This window comes from Zootoca vivipara, chromosome 6, assembly GCF_963506605.1.
Source record: "Zootoca vivipara chromosome 6, rZooViv1.1, whole genome shotgun sequence".
Classification (NCBI taxonomy): domain Eukaryota; kingdom Metazoa; phylum Chordata; class Lepidosauria; order Squamata; family Lacertidae; genus Zootoca; species Zootoca vivipara.
In genome coordinates, this window is record NC_083281.1 from 73697664 (window position 1) to 73717459 (window position 19796).

Here is a 19796-nt window from a genome sequence, read left to right on the forward strand (position 1 = left end):
TTAAGGGCACATTTCCAGGTAGGTGTTTAGCAAGGGATGCCCTCCAGATCCTTAGAGCTCTCTCATTCCCTTCAGCCCCCTTGTAGGTCTCCTGTGCCTCTTTGGTTCTCCTTGTAGTTTCAGCAGCAAAGAAAGATGCTAGAAGTAAGGGATGGTGGCTCAGTGGTAAAGCACCTGCTTTGCACAGGAAGTCCCAGATTCAATCCCCAGCAGCAGCACCAGGTTGGGGTTTCTCTACCTGAAACCCCACAAGAGCCATTGCTGCCCGTCAGAGCAGGCACCCCCAAACTGCGGCCCTCTAGATGTTTTGGCCTACAACTCCCATGATCCCTAGCTAATAGGACCAGTGGTCAGGGAAGTTGGGAATTGTAGTCCAAAACATCTGGAGGGCCGAAGTTTGGGGATGCCTGGTCTAGAGTGACTATACTGAGATAGGTAGACAGAGATCTACCTATTGGGATCCAACCCTTGGGATCCAGAAACAAGGGTTGGGAGATGAAATGATCAGATCAGAAATGATCAGATCAGATCAGCACCTGCTGTTCCTAGGGATCTGATCATTTCATCTCCCAACCTTTGTTTCTGGATCCCAACAGAGCTGCTCACTTGGGGTTGCTCCCTGGGGCCTCCAGGCTCTGCTCCTTTCCGTCTCAAACCCCTGTTCACCATGGCTTGGGGGGGGGTCACGCACCCACAGTGAGGGATGCAAAGGAGTGTCGTTTCTGTTTTGCTACCACCAGGGGCAAGCTATTGCCCCTGCCTTCCCCCAATCCTCTGCTGGGGTGGCGGCAGGATTGTTTTTGCTGCTACTTGGATGTATTGTATTTTATTTTGTTTTGGTGTTTATTAACATGAAATGTTTGCTTGCCATATTGATACTAGCATGATTTTTCATTTAAATTGTATTCTGTTTTGCAGCTGTTCATGCATTATCTTGAAATGTTGTTAATTTTATTCTGCAAGTTGTTGTGAACTGATTTGAACACGGTCGCACCATGGAAAAGCGGCATACATATAAATTCATGACAATGATGATGATGCAGCTTGAATTCCACACAAACACTTTTTTTTTCTTTTGCTTGTTTGCTGTGGCCAAATTTACATGCAATTAATTTGTGATTAGTTGCAGGTGGCGCTGTGGGTTAAACCACAGAGTCTAGGGCTTGCTGAAGGTTGGCGGTTTGAATCCCTGTAACGGGGTGAGCTCCCGTTGCTCGGTCCCAGCTCCTGCCCACCTAGCAGTTTGAAAGCACATCAAAGTGCAAGTAGATAAATAGGGACCGCTCCGGCGGGAAGGTAAACCGCGTTTCCGTGCGCTGCTCTGGTTCGCCAGAAGCAGCTTTGTCATGCTGGCTACATGACCCGGAAGCTGTCTGCGGACAAACGCCGGCTCCCTCGGCCTATAGAGCGAGATGAGCACCACAACCCCAGAGTTGGACACGACTGGACCTGATGGTCAGGGGCCCTTTTACCTTTTTAATTTGTGATATTGCTACGTGATTCCACATCATTTGTGCCATTTTGGGGAGGGGGGAGTGGCAAAAAAGTGACAACAGTGAGTACACAATCACATTTGCCTGCCTGAACTCTGTTCCTGTTTGAATCCACATAATTTCCGGTACTATTTCCCATTCTGATGAGATTCCACAACATCCCTACCTTCCACAAACCCCACTTCATTTCACATGCCTAAACATCACACACTAGTCACTGAATCACACTGCCTCTCAGACCAGCAGCAAGTCCACCACTGTAGACACAAGACAGAAGGAAAATGCTAATCTGCAATCATATTTGCTATGGTTCCTGCATTGCAGGGGGTTGGACCAGAAGATTCCTTGGGTCCCTTCCAACTCCACAGGTCTATGATCTGGTTTGTGCCAGCTGGGCATTATACAAAGACCTGAATTTGTCCTCAAGTGTGATCCTCCTGCTTCCCTCCCTGTCCATTTTCCCTTGTGTTTTTTGAAAATTGTAAGCCTGAGTGGGGAGGGCCTGTCTTGTTTTAACTGACTGTATGTAAGCCAATCCGGGAGCCTTTTTGGCTGAAGAGTGGGGGTCCAAGTGCTCCAAATCAATAAAACAAGAATCTGCTTGATTTGTACACTCTCCCCCCAATGGAATATTTCAGCCTGCACAGAATCTGTGGCGACTGAAGGGGTGGGGCCAAAGAGGGACAAAGGATCAAGCTCTGGCCTTGGCTTCTGCAAGCCCTTGGTTTTCCAATTCTCCATTGTACATCAGAGACAAGGACATTCCTGGCACACCTGCCAACTGATGCGGCAATCCCATATGCAGGGACGTGTTTTACACGCAGAGGACTTGTGGCTGAACCCAGGTACTTAATCATTTGTAAAAAGGCACACTCCAGGTGGCTGGCAGGCTCCTTGGTGGTTTAGTCGGAGGCAGCCAGGGGATGTTTCTGGATCACAGTGGTTATTATGCACCAGCCTGGCAGGACGATTCCCCCAGGAAGAGTGGTGGCAGTAATGAATCACTCCCTTCCAAGTAAGTCCTCTGTGTTTATCTGCTGCCAAGTAGTTACACATATCTTCCAGCTGGAAGGAAAGATATTTGGCCCTGCATTGCTGGATAAGTCCCTTGCCCCCCACACCCCAAAACATATATATTTCACTCAGGAGCTTCCAAGATGTATCTGGTTGGCCACCACAGCAAAGCCAGAGCTGGAACAGATGGGATTTTATTTTATTTATTGCATTTATATTCCACCTTTTCCTCCATGGAGCTCAAGGTGGTGCCACGTGGTTCTCCCCCTGCTCATCTAATCCTCACGGCAACCCTGTGAGGTAGGCTGAGAGGTGGTAACTGGCCCAAGGTCACCCAGCGAGCTTCATGGCCGAGCGGCAGATTTGAACCCTGGTCTCTCCTGGGTCCTAGGCCGACACACTAACCACTACACCACGCTGGCTCTCGGTAAGATCCAACTGCCAGGCTTTCCCAAGCCTCCTTCCCAAACTTGCCCACCTTTCACCCCGATTGCTCTTCCTCCTCTGCCCCTTTCACTCTGAGGGGTCTCCCATCCTGGTGGTGAGGAACACTGTGACTCTCCGAGGATTTCCTTCCCCCATTATGGAAACCATGCCAACCTGCAGGAATCACTCACTTTGGGGACCTTGACCACACTGTTTTAGAATGCTAACATTTAACAGTTAATTCAGCCAGCACTACAGACTCTCCAGCTGAACTCTGTACTGTTATCTTAACTGCCATCCACCCCAGCCAGCATGGCTCTGGCTGATGGGATCGTTTGTCATGGAAGCCTGCAGCGATACAGAGCAGGGCCCTGGTGGTGGTGGTGCTGCTTAACCCCTTTCCCCTAAGAGCAATTCCCCAACTTGATGTAAGAACATGAGAAGAGCCTGCTGGGACATCCCAGTGGCCCATTCAGCCCAGCCTCCTGTTGAAGCACCTCCACAGATGACAGTCTCCTGCTACTACTGTATTTAAAGAACTTCCTGTTGCTGTTATTAAACATAATGCTTTTAGCAACATGCCCCCAATTCCCTTTTTAGCATCCCTTGCTGTCTGCTTGCACTTCTTTTGCCAAAGTTCTCTCCATTTGGACAAGACTTCTGCTTTTTGAAGGAAGCCTCCTTGCCTCTAATAGATCCTTTGACTCTGCCCATTAACCGCACTGCGCTTGCGCTTGTGGTACCTTTCCTGATTTGCATTACACACTCCTTTCTACCAATCTCCTCGTTCTGAGGACTTCTTTGAAATCAAACGTGACTGTGCTGGATTGTCTTGGTACTTGGCCATTTACATGGATATTTAATTTAATAGTACTATGGTCACTGTGCTCACAATTGGCTCAACAAACAACACTGCTATAGGCACCTGCAAAGTGGGGGAGGGGCGCGGGTGACAAGAGCTTGGAGGGGCAGGAAAAGGTCCAGCAGCCCCCTCCTGGAATTTGCAGCTTCTTGGGACTGCTTTCCATCAACAAAGGTTGGAGTAAGTTCCATGCAACTGTGTCTAATATGAACCTTGGCCTGCATTAACTCTTCCCAGCATCAGAAGGTAAGCCCCGTTTCGGAATATTACAGGTGGGTGGGTGGTCACCCAGCAAGTGACATTTGAACCTGGGATTTCCTGGTAACCCAGCCTCATACAGCACAGTTCAGCAGCAGCACGCCTCCCTCTGCCCCCTGCTGAAATTTACCCAGTTAAAATGCAAAACGGCCACACAGCTTCAAGAATTCCTGCCAGCTTTGCCCCATGCCTGCCAAGCCCCACCCCACCACAGGAGACCAAACTAAAAAAGTCACCACAGCCCCTTGCATTGCAACTGCCTGGAGGCCGTTTCTCTCCCCACCCCCAGAAGACCCAGAGCTGACCTAGAGAGAGCATGCGGTATTTTAAGACGAAAAATGGCAGGAAAGGAACTACCCCCCATAAGCAACTGCAGCTAAAATTCCGACACACCCAACCATCCCCTGCAGAAGTAAACTCAAGCCAGCATTCCTCCAGCACAATTTGTGGTTAATCAGTGCCAGGCCTCAAAGCTCAGGCCTGGAATTCGGAAGAGGATCCTTCCTTTATTTAACACTACTGCCTCCTGCTGAGATTATACCTATTGAAGCCAAACAACCCTGGGGGACAGGAGTGGGGCTGACCCAAAGTTAGCTAGCAAACCTGGGCCTGTCCTCTCCCTATTTCAAGCAGTCATTGAATCCTTCAAGATTTCCTCTTGGGATTAGGGGCTGGAAGCATGGCTCCGCAGCTGAGCTGGTTGGGTGCATGAGGTCCCAGGTCCAACTTTGCCTCCCCCCTCCCAAGTTTAGAGATGTGTTTGTTCAGCTTAGATTTCAAACCACGCCTGCGGAATAGCTGACCGGCAAATTCTTAACAGGCCAACCAACTTTGTGAGTGTGGATTAGGCCAGACCCACATTCTGGCAGCTCCAACATCTGGAGGGTACAACTTTGCCCACCCCTGGGCTAGAGAATGGAATGGCCTGGGTGGTTGGGCTGATGTTGGATCAAGGGAGGGAGCCTCCACTGTGTCAGTCTCAAGGCGGAATGTGGGTGGAGACAGCAGACAGGCACTCATATTAATACTGAAACTGACGATGTGCTAAATTTCATAACCTCACAGTTTGCCTAACAATTTCCTAGCAAGATAGGCCAATATTATTCATGAGACGGGGTGACAGCTGCTAATTTAGACATCAAAACAGTCTAAAATATTAAAGGGAATCAGACAAATCTAGAGAGGGAGATCGATAAATGGCTGTTGGGTTCAGAGGCCACAGAATATCCGATGCTGCGGAGGGCGGGAGAGACAGCTGTTGCCTTCATTTCCTGCTTCCTGGTCTTTCCAGAGGCATCTGAGTTGCCAATAGCTGGGTGCAGAAATCCACACCAGAGGGGCTTTTGCATGGCGTTCTAGGGAGCTCATGGGCAAGGCAAGAGTTGAACTAGGGGGCTCAGTCTCTTAGCCAAAGGTAGCTTTGGAACCCTGCCCCAAGGGACAAGGAATTGGCTACACAGGCCGTGAAGTCATCCTTTGGACACCTACATTCTAGGACTCAACATTTAATTTGCCTCTCAGGGCTCGCTGCCCTCAATCAGGCCCACCAGCAGTATGTGGGCACAGCAGATCAATGGAAGATCTGGATTCTCATTAACTAGGTGTTAGGGCAGCTGAACCTCTGGTTAGAAGTGGTGGTGATGGGAAATAGTCTTAGGAAACTACCCGTGCTTAGGGGAGTTTGGGCCAGATGACCCTTGGGGTTCCTTCCAGCTCTAAAATTCTATGATTCTCTGCAGCCTGAGGCAGTTCTGCTTTGCAGAAGCACTGAGCGGCAAGCAGGAGGAGCCCCGTTTGGTTTGGCAATGCGAGGCGGCCCTCAATGTGCCCCCTGGATGCCACAGCAGCGGGGAGCCTGGGATGAGAGACCTTCGCCTGGAAACTGCACAACGGACCAGCCTCAAAGACAAACACATCAGCTCAAGGAAATCGGAACACTGCAATCCAAGAAGATTAGCATCTCCGCATTGCTCAGCATGGGGTGGAGAGCCTGTTTGCCAGAAATTTAATTCTGGCTCGAGGGAATACAGCGGCTTAGAGCAGAGGCAGAACAGAACCCTGGAAAACATTAACATACAGTGAAGCCACCTTCCTCCGAGTCAGGTTCCATTGCATCCATCCAGCTCCCGCTTTGTCCACTCTGGCAGCAGCTGTCCAAGGCCAGAGAGAGAGAGAGAGAGAGAACTTCCCAGCTGGTCTATTGCAGGTGTCAGGGATATAACTTAAAGTTTTAGCCATGTCACTCAGGCACCCTTTGCTTCTGAACTTCTGGGACTCACTGAAGACTTTATTCCAGCAGGCATTTTAACTGAGGTCTGATTTTATAGTTTTAACCTGATTTTTAACCTTTTCTGTGTCATGATTTTTGTACACCGCCCAGAGATGTTTGTACTTAAGCAGTATGTAAACTTTTTAAATAAATAAGTAAATAAATAAACAAATAAATAGTTACTTTAGGGAAACACAACACAATGCTAGCCAGGGAGTTGTGTGTTTCAGTTTGGCTGATGCTAGAAGCTGGAGAGACAGGAGGCAGGCCTTCTCTGTGCTGGAGGGACCAAAATATGTGACTTGGGGCTCCCCTAGAACCCTAATGGGGAAGAAGCAAGATATGTTGGGGTGTTAATGCTCCCATTAGGGTTCCTACGGAGAATACCGTGTTTCTCTGAAAATAAGACACCGTCTTATATTTATTTTTCCTCAAAAACAAACAAACAAACACTAAAGCTTATTTTCAGGGGATGTCTTATTTTTTTCCTCCTCCTGCTGCTGCGGCCGGCACTGCTGCCGTGCCTATTACTATGTCTTATTTTCGGGGTATGGCTTATATTCCTTGAAGGCTTAAAAATCCTGCTACGGCTTATTTTATGGCTACGTCTTATTTTCGGAGAAACAGGGTAATTGCTTTCCCAGCTGGCTGATAACATACTTTCAGCTGCCTTGCTATGCAATTGTTGTGGCCGTTTTAAGATGTTATTCCTTTTGTTGATGTAAGCTGTGGTTTGGAACATGGCAAATAAATATATAAATTTTAGGATACATCAAAAAAAGCCTGGTGCTCTACTCTGCCCTGATCATACCCCACCTAGAGCCCTGTGTCCACTTCTGAGCACCACAGTTGCAGAGGGATATTGACAAGCTGGAAGTTGTGCAGAGAGGCCAACCAAGATGATCAGGGGTCTAGAAAGCAAGCCTGATGAGGAACAGTTGAGGGAGCTAGGTATGTTTAGCCTGGAGAAGTGGAGACTGAGAGGTGATATTATAGCCATCTTCAAATACCTGAAGGGATGCCACATGGAAGATGGAGCAGGCCTGTTTTCTGCTGCTCTAGAGGGTAGGACCCAAATCAATGGATCCAAATTACAAGAGAGTCCAACTAAACATTAGGAAGAACTCTCTGATGGCAAGAGCTGTTTGACAGTGGAAAGGACTCCCTTGGAAGGAGGTGGTCTCTCCTTCATTGGAGGATTTTAAACAGAGGTTGGATGGCCACCTGTCAGGGATACTTTAGCTGTGATTCCTGCATTGCAGGGGGTTGGGCTAAACGACCCTTGTGGTTCCTTCCAGTGCTGCGATTCTATGAAATACACAAGAAATAAATCAAAGCCTTGGCCCCGCCAACAGCCTTACAAGAATGGAAAGTTACATGAAGTGGAGCTGAGCTGACTTTAAATTCCATGAAGGCAATAACAAGCTCCAGAAATAAAGAAGCACATTCGGGGGGGAATGCCCCCCCCCATTTACTAGCACCAAGAAATTTAAGTGGGGTGCTGTATCTGTGTGTTTTGTTTAATGTTAAGAACAAATTATATAAACTCTACTCTGATAGCAAAACGAAGCCGAATCGACTAAATGCTTTGAAACACTGGGGGGGGGGGGAGTTGAGTGCCGTAGGAAATCAACAAGGCGTAACATATTAATCGAGGAACAACTCTCTCACTCAGCTGTTTCTCTCTCAGCAAAAGAGCGGCTGAGTGAAGACAGCTAAAAATAGGCAATAAAAGGAAGCAGGACTGACAATAGTTGGTAGGAAAAGTAAGCCAGGAAGACTTTTTTTTGGGGGGGGGGAGAGGAAGAGGTGATGTTCAAACATCGATAGAAGCTGGAGGCCGTTTGGCTCCAAATTATGCATCAATCCTACCTTAATGCTTATAATTAAAAAATATTTCAAGAGACAATAATGGGACAAACACTGTAGAAACAGCTAGGTGTTTTCTCATCATGGGTTTTAAGGGTACTCTTTGGAGACACTAAGGGTGGACAGAGAAAAATATACAGGGTTGCCAGCCCTGTATGTTCCGCAAGGAGGCATGTGTATGAGTGGGATAAATGGTGGTGGTCCAGTGGAGAAGCGGGTAGGATGTTTAACCCTTTCTCAGCCGATTCTCACCCACAAATGCTCCGCCAGCCCACTTTTTAAAAAAATGACCCCCTCCCTGTCTAGGCCAGGCTCTGACTGGAAAGAGATGTAAACTCAGTGGAGGGGAAAGCAGTCAAGAGGTGGAGCTGCGGCAACCGTTGGGAAGAATTGATGGGCCCAGGAGAGATTATGCACGCCTCCTTCCCTAGAAATGCCCCTTCTGCCCTCATAATTGTATTAGGTTGGCAGAAGTAGGTGTGGGAAGCTACACTTGCTTAGGTACCAACATGCAGTTATGGTAAAGGACTGGAGAAATAATTTTAGAGATGTGAAAATCGTTTGAGGGGGGATTTCTCTCTCTCTCTCTCTCTCTCACACACACACACACACACACACACACCTTTTTTGTTCAGCTGCTTTCTCTAGCCAAATAGGTTTGGCAGGTTGCTTTAAAACAAAAACAAACAAAAAACCCCCACAAAAACCTGTCAAGCCCATTTGGTCAAGGGCAAAACCAAGATGGACCCCCCCCCATCCATACACACATCATGAGCAGTAGATCTCTCTTTCAAACCACTTTTAGCTCTCTGAAAAAACAAAACAAAATGTGTCTTCAGCCTAATTTAAGCAGCTTCTTCACTCTTTTTTCCCCCCATGCTGAATTAAGAGAACAAGATTTTGCTGGACGGAACACAAAAAAGCCCCAGGGACATTGCATAAAGAGCTCAACTGCGTAAGACACATCATCTCTGACAAACGAGAAACTTGAATCCATGTGACCTCTCCACCCTGGAAGCAGAGAGGGAAAACACAACCCTGGAGGGCGTTCACAATGCTGCGTGTTTTGTTTAAACAATACATTGAAATGCAGCTGGAAACGGCTAAGCAGGAGGGTTCTGTGTTTGCTTTCAAATGCTTCTCACCAACAGCCGAGTGCAGAGTCTCCCAGGATGCTTAACATCTCTGAAGTCATCTAGGAACATGTGCCAAAATGGGGGGTGGGGAGAGAGAAGGGCTCCTAGCCAAGTTCTGCAGGACCAAAAGATGGGAGGGGGGACACATAAGGCTTACCACCAGCTGTGGGACAGGGAGCGGCCTCCCCTCATTGCTTAGGGACACATAGGTGAAGAATGCACTGACAGCCCGATACCGCTCCTGAGACTCGTCCACAAAGGGGTCAGCATCCACAAAGACCTCGATCTCCATGGACTTATTGCTCGTGAAGGTCATGCGCCCAGAAATTGTGATCACGCTGCCTGCAAGACACAGAGGAGTTCATCAAGCTTGGCCCACAGTAGTTCATGCCTGGGTTACCTTCAAGACTGGGTTACTGCAGTGGACTCTATGTGGGGCTTCCCTTGCATCAGATCCAGAAGCTGCAGTTCGTGCAGAATGCTGTCGCACAATTGCTGACAGAAATAAAGATTTGTCCACACCTCTGCTCAGAGATCTGCACCGTTTGCAGATTTGCTTCCGGGCCAAGTTTAAGGTTGGGATACTAAGACACAGGTGGCGCTGTGGGTTAAACCACAGAGTCTAGAGCTTGCTGATCAGAAGGTCGGCGGTTCGAATCCCTGCAACGGGGTGAGCTCCCGTTGCTCGGTCCCAGCTCCTGCCCACCTAGCAGTTCGAAAGCACATCAAAGTGCAAGTAGATAAATAGGGACCGCTCTGGCGGGAAGATAAATGGCGTTTCCGTGCGCTGCTCTGGTTTGCCAGAAGCAGCTTTGTCATGCTGGCCACATGACCCAGAAGCTGTCTGCGGACAAACACCGGCTCCCTCGGCCTATAGAGCGAGATGAGCGCTGCAACCCCAGAGTCGGACACGACTGGGCCTGATGGTCAGGGGCCCCTTTACCTTTATTGGGATACTAAGCCCTGAATAACGTGGGACCAGTCTACACCTGCAAGATTGTCTTACCCAGGCATCCCCAAACTTTGGCCCTCCAGATGTTTTGGACTACAATTCCCATCTTCCCCAACCACTGGTCCTGTTAGCTAGGGATCATGGGAGTTGTAGGCCAAAACATCTGGAGGGCCGCAGTTTGGGGATGCCTGGTCTTACCCTATATATGCTCACTCGACCACTTCAATCTGCAGAACTGGCATTTTTAGGAGCATCACCTGTTCCGCTTTTGTAAGAAATCAATCTTTTTGGCATAGCAGCACCTGTACTTTGGAACTCCTAGCCTATTGACACCATGCAGGCGGTTTCACTGTACTCTTCTTGGTGCCTGCTAAATGTTTTTTGGTTTAGACAAGCCTACCCAGATATTTAGAATGCAGATGTCTTTTTAGTTTGTTGCTAGTTTTTATTTTTTTAAAAAAGATGTTATTGCCTTTATTAATAATCTAGCTGTTTTATTCTTTTTGTAAACCACTCTTTTTATTCGCTACTAACAACGCAGTATATAAATTTTATGAAATCAATAAATCGACCAGGTTCTCCAACAGAAGGCAGAAAGGGCAGGTGAGGGGCCAGAATGCCAAGCAGCACTTTTGATGCAGGGAATCACACAAGATGAGCTCAGGGAGTCTCTCTTATGGCACCTCATGTGGGTTCATGGAGGTCAAGCAGCTCCCCTTTACATAGCAAGGTCCCAAGGAGGAATTCCATGCTTCTTGAATGTTTAGGTCCTATAAGGACATCGGAAGAGTCTGCTGGATCACGCCAAAGGGGGTCCATCTAGTCCAGCATCCTGTTTTCACAGTGGCCGACCAGATGCCCGATTAGGAAACTCACAAGCAGCATCTGAATGGAAGAGTCCTCTTCCCTTCTTTGGCTTCCATCAACCAGCATTCAGGTGCATTGCCGCCTCTGACTATGGAGGAAGAGAATAGCCATTGTGGCTAGCAGCAAATCCTCCTCCACACCAGGATTTGTCTGTTCAAAGCAAGTCTTTTACCAAGGGTAAAACCAGTAACTTTGGAAGTCATGTCAGTGCCATGCACAGCAGCACTTTAGGTATGTGCAAGAGGTCCAGCAATGAGCCAGCTGGGGGAGCAGGGAAGGGTGCTAGGTGCCAAGTGGAGTTTGGCAGCTCGAAGCTGTTAAGAGTACTGTCTGCAGCTATCTAGGGTGGAAAAAAGCTGTACTTTTTACTGCACCCCCCCCCCCCGCACCAAAAAAGTTCTGCAAGTTGTTTGGATCCTGATGACAAGATGAACTTTTACCAATTAAAGCAGGTTTGTTTTTCAATTTCCAGTTTGATGTCATCATTTGTACTAGATAAAAACCAGTAGAACAGAGCTTGACTTAGAAGCTACAGGCACTATAAACACTATAAAATAACACAAGCTGTAAGAGGGCAACTCCAGCTTGGGTAGCTTTCTATTTATTTATAACTTCTTTTTTTTCCAAAGACAAAGATCTTGTCCAGTGCTGGGGCAAGGAAAGCGCTGGCAGCGAGTCAGCAAATTCCTGAGAAGCAGCTCTGGGCATCTTTTCATGGGCATCACCGGGAAATGGCAGGGCCTGTCACACTGCAGGAGCCGCACAACCAGGCAAGATTGCAAAACTGATCCTTGTCAGAGATGCCAAATGTGTTTCATGTCATTGTGATGTCAAATCCATGGGCCAGTCCCAAGCAATTATTAACATGAGGGTGATGGAGCAAGACGTCAGAAGTAGCATTATAATCTGCAAACTGCATGTGGGCGCTTAAAAGTTAGCTAAAGTTCAGTGGATACAAAGCTCATTTCGAGAGGTGATACGATAGCCCGCTTCAAATATTTGTAGGGCTTTCACATGGAAGCACATTTAAAACTTTTAAAGCAGAGGTTGGATAGCTGTGTGCTAGGGATTCTTTAGCTGTGATTCCTGCATTGCAGGGATAGGGGATAGATGACCCTAGGGTCCCAATTCTACAGTTCTACCGTATGATATGGGGGAATCTGTGTTCAATTCACAGCTCGGCTGTGGCAGCAGCCCAGTGATGATCATGGGTTAGTGTCCTACCCTGCTTAACACATCACAAACATGCTGACAAGACCTACCCGTCATCTTCTAAGCAGAGAGGCCACAGAACTGCCTTGACTGTGGTTTGCTTGTTCCAGATGTACCAGTAAACCATGGTCCCTTACACACACACAATGGGAAACATCCATTGCTTTTGTATCCCCCACAGTACTGGGGATACAGTACACGGGAGCAGTGGGGGGAATGATTCAGCCTGCAGTCTCCCCCTGGGAACCCAAGCCTCTACAAGCTGACCTGATGGCTACAACATTCAGCCTATTTCAGACCCACCCTCTCTCTCTTTGCTGCTGCTGCTTTGCCTGATCAAGAGTTTTGGAGAACTTTAGAGTGGAGAGAGAGAGAGAGAGAGAGAGAGAGAGAGCCTGCCTTTCCCCCCAGACCACGTTTCAAGGTGGCTCACATGGACTGAAACAACACAGGTAAAATGCAAAAATCTAAAAACACACATAAAAGAGAATTATTAAAAAGTAATTAAATTTTAACAGTTGTTGTTGTTGTTGTTGTTGTTGTTGTTGTTGTTGTTGTTGTTGTTGTTGTTGTTACAAAAACCCATATCTACTGAAAGTGTGGCATAATTTTCACCCATTTAGCTTGGTCCCATTTGGCTGTAGATTTTTGGAGCATCTTAGGGACCAACACACACCCCTCCTGATTTTATATTTACTGTATCTGCCATGACAAATCTCTTGTTCTGTAATATTTGCTTCTATTATTTTGTTCAGATGCACATATTAAGTGTGTCATAAGTCACCTTGATCATTAAAAACAAAACATAAACAAGCAAAATGGAAATGTGGGATAAACCCATTTTCACCAATTAAATGAAGCCAAAAATGCATTTGTTGTTGTTTAGTTGTTTAGTCGTGTCCGACTCTTCGTGACCCCATGGACCATAGCACGCCAGGCACTCCTGTCTTGCACTGCCTCCCGTAGTTTGGTCAAACTCATGTTCGTAGCTTCGAGAACACTGTCCAACCATCTTGTCCTCTGTCGTCCCCTTCTCCTAGTGCCCTCAATCTTTCCCAACATCAGGGTCTTTTCCAAGGATTCTTCTCTTCTCATGAGGTGGCCAAAGTATTGGAGCCTCAGCTTCACGATCTGTCCTTCCAGGGAGCAATCAGGGCTGATTTCCTTAAGAATGGATAGGTTTGATCTTCTTGCAGTCCATGGGACTCTCAAGAGTCTCCTCCAGCACCATAATTCAAAAGCATCAATTCTTCAGCGATCAGCCTTCTTTATGGTCCAGCTCTCACTTCCATACATCACTACTGGGAAAACCATAGCTTTAACTATACGGACCTTTGTCGGCAAGGTGATGTCTCTGCTTTTTAAGATGCTGTCTAGGTTTGTCATTGCTTTTCTCCCAAGAAGCAGGCGTCTTTTAATTTCGTGACTGCTGTCACCATCTGCAGTGATCAAGGAGCCCAAGAAAGTAAAATCTCTCACTGCCTCCATTTCTTCCCCTTCTATTTGCCAGGAGGTGATGGGACCAGTGGCCATGATCTTGGTTTTTTTGATGTTGAGCTTCAGACCATATTTTGCACTCTCCTCTTTCACCCTCATTAAAAGGTTCTTTAATTCCTCCTCGCTTTCTGCCATCAAGGTTGTGTCATCTGCATATCTGAGGTTGTTGATATTTCTTCCGGCAATCTTAATTCCGGCTTGGGATTCATCTAGTCCAGCCTTTCGCATGATGAATTCTGCATATAAGTTAAATAAGCAGGGAGACAATATACAACCTTGTCGTACTCCTTTCCCAATTTTGAACCAATCAGTTGTTCCATATCCAGTTCTAACTGTAGCTTCTTGTCCCACATAGAGATTTCTCAGGAGACAGATGAGGTGATCAGGCACTCCCATTTCTTTAAGAACTTGCCAAAGTTTGCTGTGGTCGACACAGTCAAAGGCTTTTGCATAGTCAATGAAGCAGAAGTAGACGTTTTTCTGGAACTCTCTAGCTTTCTCCATAATCCAGCGCATGTTTGCTATTTGGTCTCTGGTTCCTCTGCCCTTTCGAAATCCAGCTTGCACTTCTGGGAGTTCTCGGTCCACATACTGCCTAAGCCTGCCTTGTAGAATTTTAAGCATAACCTTGCTAGCGTGTGAAATGAGCGCAATTGTACGGTAGTTGGAGCATTCTTTGGCACTGCCCTTCTTTGGAATTGGGATGTAGACTGATCTTCTCCAATCCTCTGGCCATTGCTGAGTTTTCCAAACTTGCTGGCATATTGGGTGTAGCATCTTAACAGCATCATCTTTTAAAATTTTAAATAGTTCAGCTGGGATATCATCACTTCCACTGGCCTTGTTATTAGCAGTGCTTTCTAAGGCCCATTTGACTTCACTCTCCAAGATGTCTGGCTCAAGGTCAGCAACCACACTACCTGGGGTGTACGAGACCTCCATATCTTTCTGGTATAATTCCTCTGTGTATTCCTGCCACCTCTTCTTGATGTCTTCTGCTTCTGTTAGGTCCTTACCACTTTTGTCCTTTATTATGGTAATCTTTGTACGAAATGTTCCTTTCATATCTCCAATTTTCTTGAACAGATCTCTGGTTTTCCCCATTCTATTCTTTTCCTCTATTTCTTTGCATTGCTCATTTAAGAAGACCCTCTTGTCTCTCCTTGCTGTATTTTGGAAATCTGCATTCAGTTTCCTGTATCTTTCCCTATCTCCCTTGCATTTTGCTTGCCTCCTCTCCTCCGCTATTTGTAAGGCCTCGTTGGACAGCCATTTTGCTTTCTTGCATTTCCTTTTCCTTGGGATGGTTTTCGTTGCTGCCTCCTGTATAATGTTACAAGCCTCCATCCATAGTTCTTCAGGCACTCTGTCCACCAAATCTAAATCCTTAAACCTGTTCCTCACTTCCACTGTGTATTCATAAGGGATTTGATTCAGATTGTATCTTACTGGCCCAGTGGTTTTTCCTACTTTCTTCAGTTTAAGCTGGAATTTTGCTATAAGAAGCTGATGATCTGAGTTACAGTCAGCTCCAGGTCTTGTTTTTGCTGACTGTATAGAGCTTCTCCATCTTTGGCTGCAGAGAATATAATCAATCTGATTTCGATGCTGCCCATTTGGTGATATCCATGTGTAGAGTCGTCTCTTGTGTTGTTGGAAGAGAGTGTTTGTGATGACCAGCTTGTTCTCTTGACAGAACTCTATTAGCCTTTGCCCTGCTTCATTTTGAACTCCAAGGCCAAACTTGCCAGTTGTTCCTTTTATCTCTTGATTCCCTACTTTAGCATTCCAATCCCCTGTAATGAGAAGAACATCCTTCTTTGGTGTCATTTCTAGAAGGTGTTGTAGGTCTTCATAGAATTGGTCAATTTCACTTTCTTCAGCACCGGTAGTTGGTGCATAAACTTGGATTACTGTGATGTTAAAAGGTCTGCCTTGGATTCGTATCGAGATCATTCTGTCATTTTTGAGATTGCATCCCATTACAGCTTTTGCCACTCTTTTGTTGACTATGAGGGCCACTCCATTTCTACTACAGGATTCTTGCCCACAGTAGTAGATATGATAGTCACCCGAACTGAATTCGCCCATTCCCTTCCATTTTAGTTCACTGATGCCCAGGATGTCGATATTTATTCTTGTCATCTCATTTTTGACCACATCCAGCTTACCTCCATTCATGCTTCTTACATTCCAGGTTCCTATGCAATATTTTTCTTTACAGCATTGGACTTTCCTTTCGCTTCCAGGCATATCCGCAACTGAGCGTCCTTTCGGCTTTGGCCCAGCCGCTTCATCAGCTCTGAATCTACTTGTAGTTGTCCTCCGCTCTTCCTCAGTAGCATGTTGGACGCCTTCCGACCTGAGGGGCTCATCTTCCAGCGTCATAACTTTTATATGCCTGTTGCCTTTGTCCATGGAGTTTTCTTGGCAGGGATACTGGAGTGGCTTGCCAGTTCCTTCTCCAGGTGGATCACGTTTAGTCAAAACTCTCCACTATGACCTGTCCATCTTGGGTGGCCCTGCATGGCATAGCTCATAGCTTCTCTGAGTTATTCAAGCCCCTTCGCCACGACAAGGCATTGATCCATGAAGGGGAAAAATGCATTAACTGTGAACTTTTAGTTTGCATTTATTCCATGGCAGCAGCCGGGGTGGGGGGCAAATTAACAGAAAGGTACCATTTTCCAGCACAACTATACATTCTGTGCTTTAATTTGTTCATCTAAGTGCCCTACAGATTATCCAAAGCTGGCTTAGACTTTGCAAATAGATGTCAAGCAATCACTCAAGTGAGGTTTTCAAATACAGGGATGACTCATGGCCCACTAAGGCAGACCCATCTACCCCCGACACCCTGCTTCCCACAGTAATCTATCAGATACCTCTGCAAAGATCACAAGGGAGCTTGAAAGCAACATCCTGCTCTTGCTGCTGTTGCTTGGCAACCAGAACCCAGAGGTTGACTGCCTCTAAACATGGAGGCTCCATACTCTGAAGACGCATAAGGCCACCACATTGATGAAGGCTATGGAGGTCTGGGTCTGGGCTATATTTTTATTTTTAATGTATTTCCCACCCTTCCTCTCAAAGGAGCCCAGGGCAATGAACAAGTGATAAAAAACGGTATTCAGATACAGCTGCAGAGTGGAAAAGATCTCAGCTTAAAAGGCTTGCTGAATGAGGAAGGTTTTTGGTAGGTGCAGAAATGATGCCTGTCTAATATTCAAGTAGAGGGGAGTTCCAAAGGGTACATGCAACAACACTAAATGCTAGAATCCCGCACTATGCAGAACAGAGCTTCTGATAAGATAGCATCTGCAGGATGCCCTCATATGCAGAGCATAGTGATCAATTCGGTATATAAGAGGCAAGACAATTTTTCAGGTATCTTGGGTCCCAAGCTGTATAGGACTTTATACACCAGAATAAAGTGAATTCTGCAAATTAAACTATGATTTGTGTGCTGCCAGACAATTTCCCTGGATGATCCTGGGTTCTGGCATTACAGGAGGAGGAGTGGGGAGAGTTTATGGCACAGAGAAGGGATAGAAAGAAATTTTTCCTCCTTATCTCACAACATGAGTGGACATCCACTAGTGAAGCTGAATATTGGAAGATTCAGGACAGATAAAAGAAATAACTTCACCATACAAATCCTAGTTAAACTATGGAACTCGCTCCCACAGGAGGCAGTGATGGCCACCAATTTGGATGATTTGAAAAGAGGACTGGAGACATTCGTGGAGGATAAGGCTATCAATGGTAACTAACCATGATCGCTATTCTCTCCCTCCACGGTTGGAAACAGCAATGCTTCTGAATACATTGCTGGAAAGGACAGGAGGGGAGAGGACTCTTGTGCTCAAGTCCTGCCGCTGGCAGGCATCTGGTTGGCCACTGTGAGAACAGGATGCGAGACTACATGAGCCCCCTTTGGCCTGAACCCACAGACGCTTCCTGGGTTCACACCATTCCTGATTTTAAGACTCATTGCAACAGCACTGGCGTGTTACCCCAGGAGTCAATCTAACATGCTCCTCCAGAGACACCCACGTTATATAACCCACTGAGAGTGTGTAGCTGACAGGGGGATTCTTTTGGGCACAGGAACTTCTCTCAAGCAGTCGCTCTTTACCACCCCAGGAAGAGACAACAAGAGGGTGTCTTGTAAAATGAACAGCGTTGGAGGAAAAAGGCATGCAGTGGCAAAACCTTTCAGAATAGGTTCATGACGTGCTGTATTCAGTGTTGGACCTTCTCAGCCCATTAATTTCAAGTGGTTTACTCAGAGTATACCTAAGCTAAATGCAGCCCAAGGCATGTGTGCACCACACAGCTGGGTGCACATTTCAGCCTTGAGCACATCACACCAATCCTGGCTGGAGGCATTTTATTAAATCATATTAAGTCAAATTTGTAGGCTGGTGCCCACTTCCTTCCACCACGAAAGTCAAGAAACACAAAGACCCGGCCCACATCTAGGAATACTCTGGGCTGCTCATTTCAGCACCTGTTCTTCTGTCACACCCCACCACCCTCTGTGCATTTGCCTGACGGGCTGCAAATGTCAGGCGTGTTTTTGAATTACTGAAACTTGGGTTGTAGATTTGTGCTCCCATGCACTCCCTCCCTTTTTTTTAGGTTAACAGCCTGAATCTGCTGTTTTATTCATGCATGGAACAGCCTACTCTGCAACTTTAAGCGTTAGAGTGTGTGGGGGGGGGGGAAGAGAGAGAGTAGAGAGGGAAAGAGCCAATCCAGAACACATGACTATCTTAAAACACACACACAGGGGGGTGGGGATGGATGAGGAACAGTAAAGTCGGATGGTTTTTCCACATCTCTGCGATTGAATAAGAGCACCTAATCAGTTTTGACATTTAAAAGAGAAACAGCAGGTTCCATCTGTTAAGAGATGCTATTATCTGTAATTTCAAGCCTCCTTTGTGATGTGAAGGAAAGGAAACGGATCCCTTAGCATGGAAAGCAAACAAGACTGATCTCCAGAACAGTGTGTGTGTGTGTCCTCCCCCTCCCCAGACACACATCTGGTTGGAAAAGGAAAAACACAGCTAATGCCAGATACCCCCTCCCCCTCAGATACAGAATTCCAGCTGTTGAGAGGGGTGGCCCAAGTCAGCCTGGGGCCCTCCAGATGTTTGGAACCACAACTCCCATTAGCCTCGGTCAGCAGGGTCATGCTCCTGTCACCCCCAGCATCATACAGCTATGCTGGCTAAGGCTGATGGGAGTGGTAGCCCAAAACATCTGGTGAGCCCCAGGCTGTCCCACAGCAACTCATGGGCCTGGGACCCACAGCTGGGTTGCAGCCTGGTCTAAGATCGGTCACAACACCAGCACCACAGAAATACTGTGGGGGAGTGAAATAAGAAGTGAGCCCCCAGATGTATGTCTGGATTCAAGGAAGGAGCCAGGTCTGAAATCACTGAAGTCCGCTAGGCAGCATTGAGGACACCATCCCTTAGTTTCACTGCTGACCTGCCATTCAGCAGCACCCTGTCTCTAAAACATGGAGGCGCCATTCAGTATCAGGCAGCAAATAATCACAGATAATACATCCTCCTCCATTAATTTGTCTAATCCAGGCATCTCCAAACTTTGGCCCTCCAGATGTTTCGGACTACAATTCCCATCTTCCCCGACCACTGGTCCTGTTAGCTAGGGATCATGGGAGTTGTAAGCCAAAACATCTGGACGGCCGCAGTTTGGGGATGCCTGGTCTAATCCTTCTTTAAAGACGCCCATGAGCACACCCCATGGCAGTGAAGTACAAATTTCTGCACTGTGTGAATGGGCAGTCAGTTTGTTTTTGTCTGTCCTGAATCTACAGCCCAAATCTCCTTTAAAATAGGGTTGGACAAATTCATGGAGGATATCAATGGCTACTAGACATGATGGCTATGTTCTGCTTCTACAG

At 46.8% G+C, this 19796-nt stretch overlaps 1 protein-coding gene across 1 annotated transcript in view; it reads right to left on the bottom strand.

Moving 5' to 3' along the window:
* The window catches only part of ACOT7 (acyl-CoA thioesterase 7), a 67272-nt gene that overhangs the window by 1071 nt on the left and 46405 nt on the right, over positions 1-19796 (bottom strand). The window contains exon 8 of the mRNA XM_035119371.2: positions 9485-9669. Within this exon, the coding sequence (XP_034975262.1) occupies positions 9485-9669 (185 nt within the window). The remainder of the gene's footprint in view (positions 1-9484; positions 9670-19796) is intronic.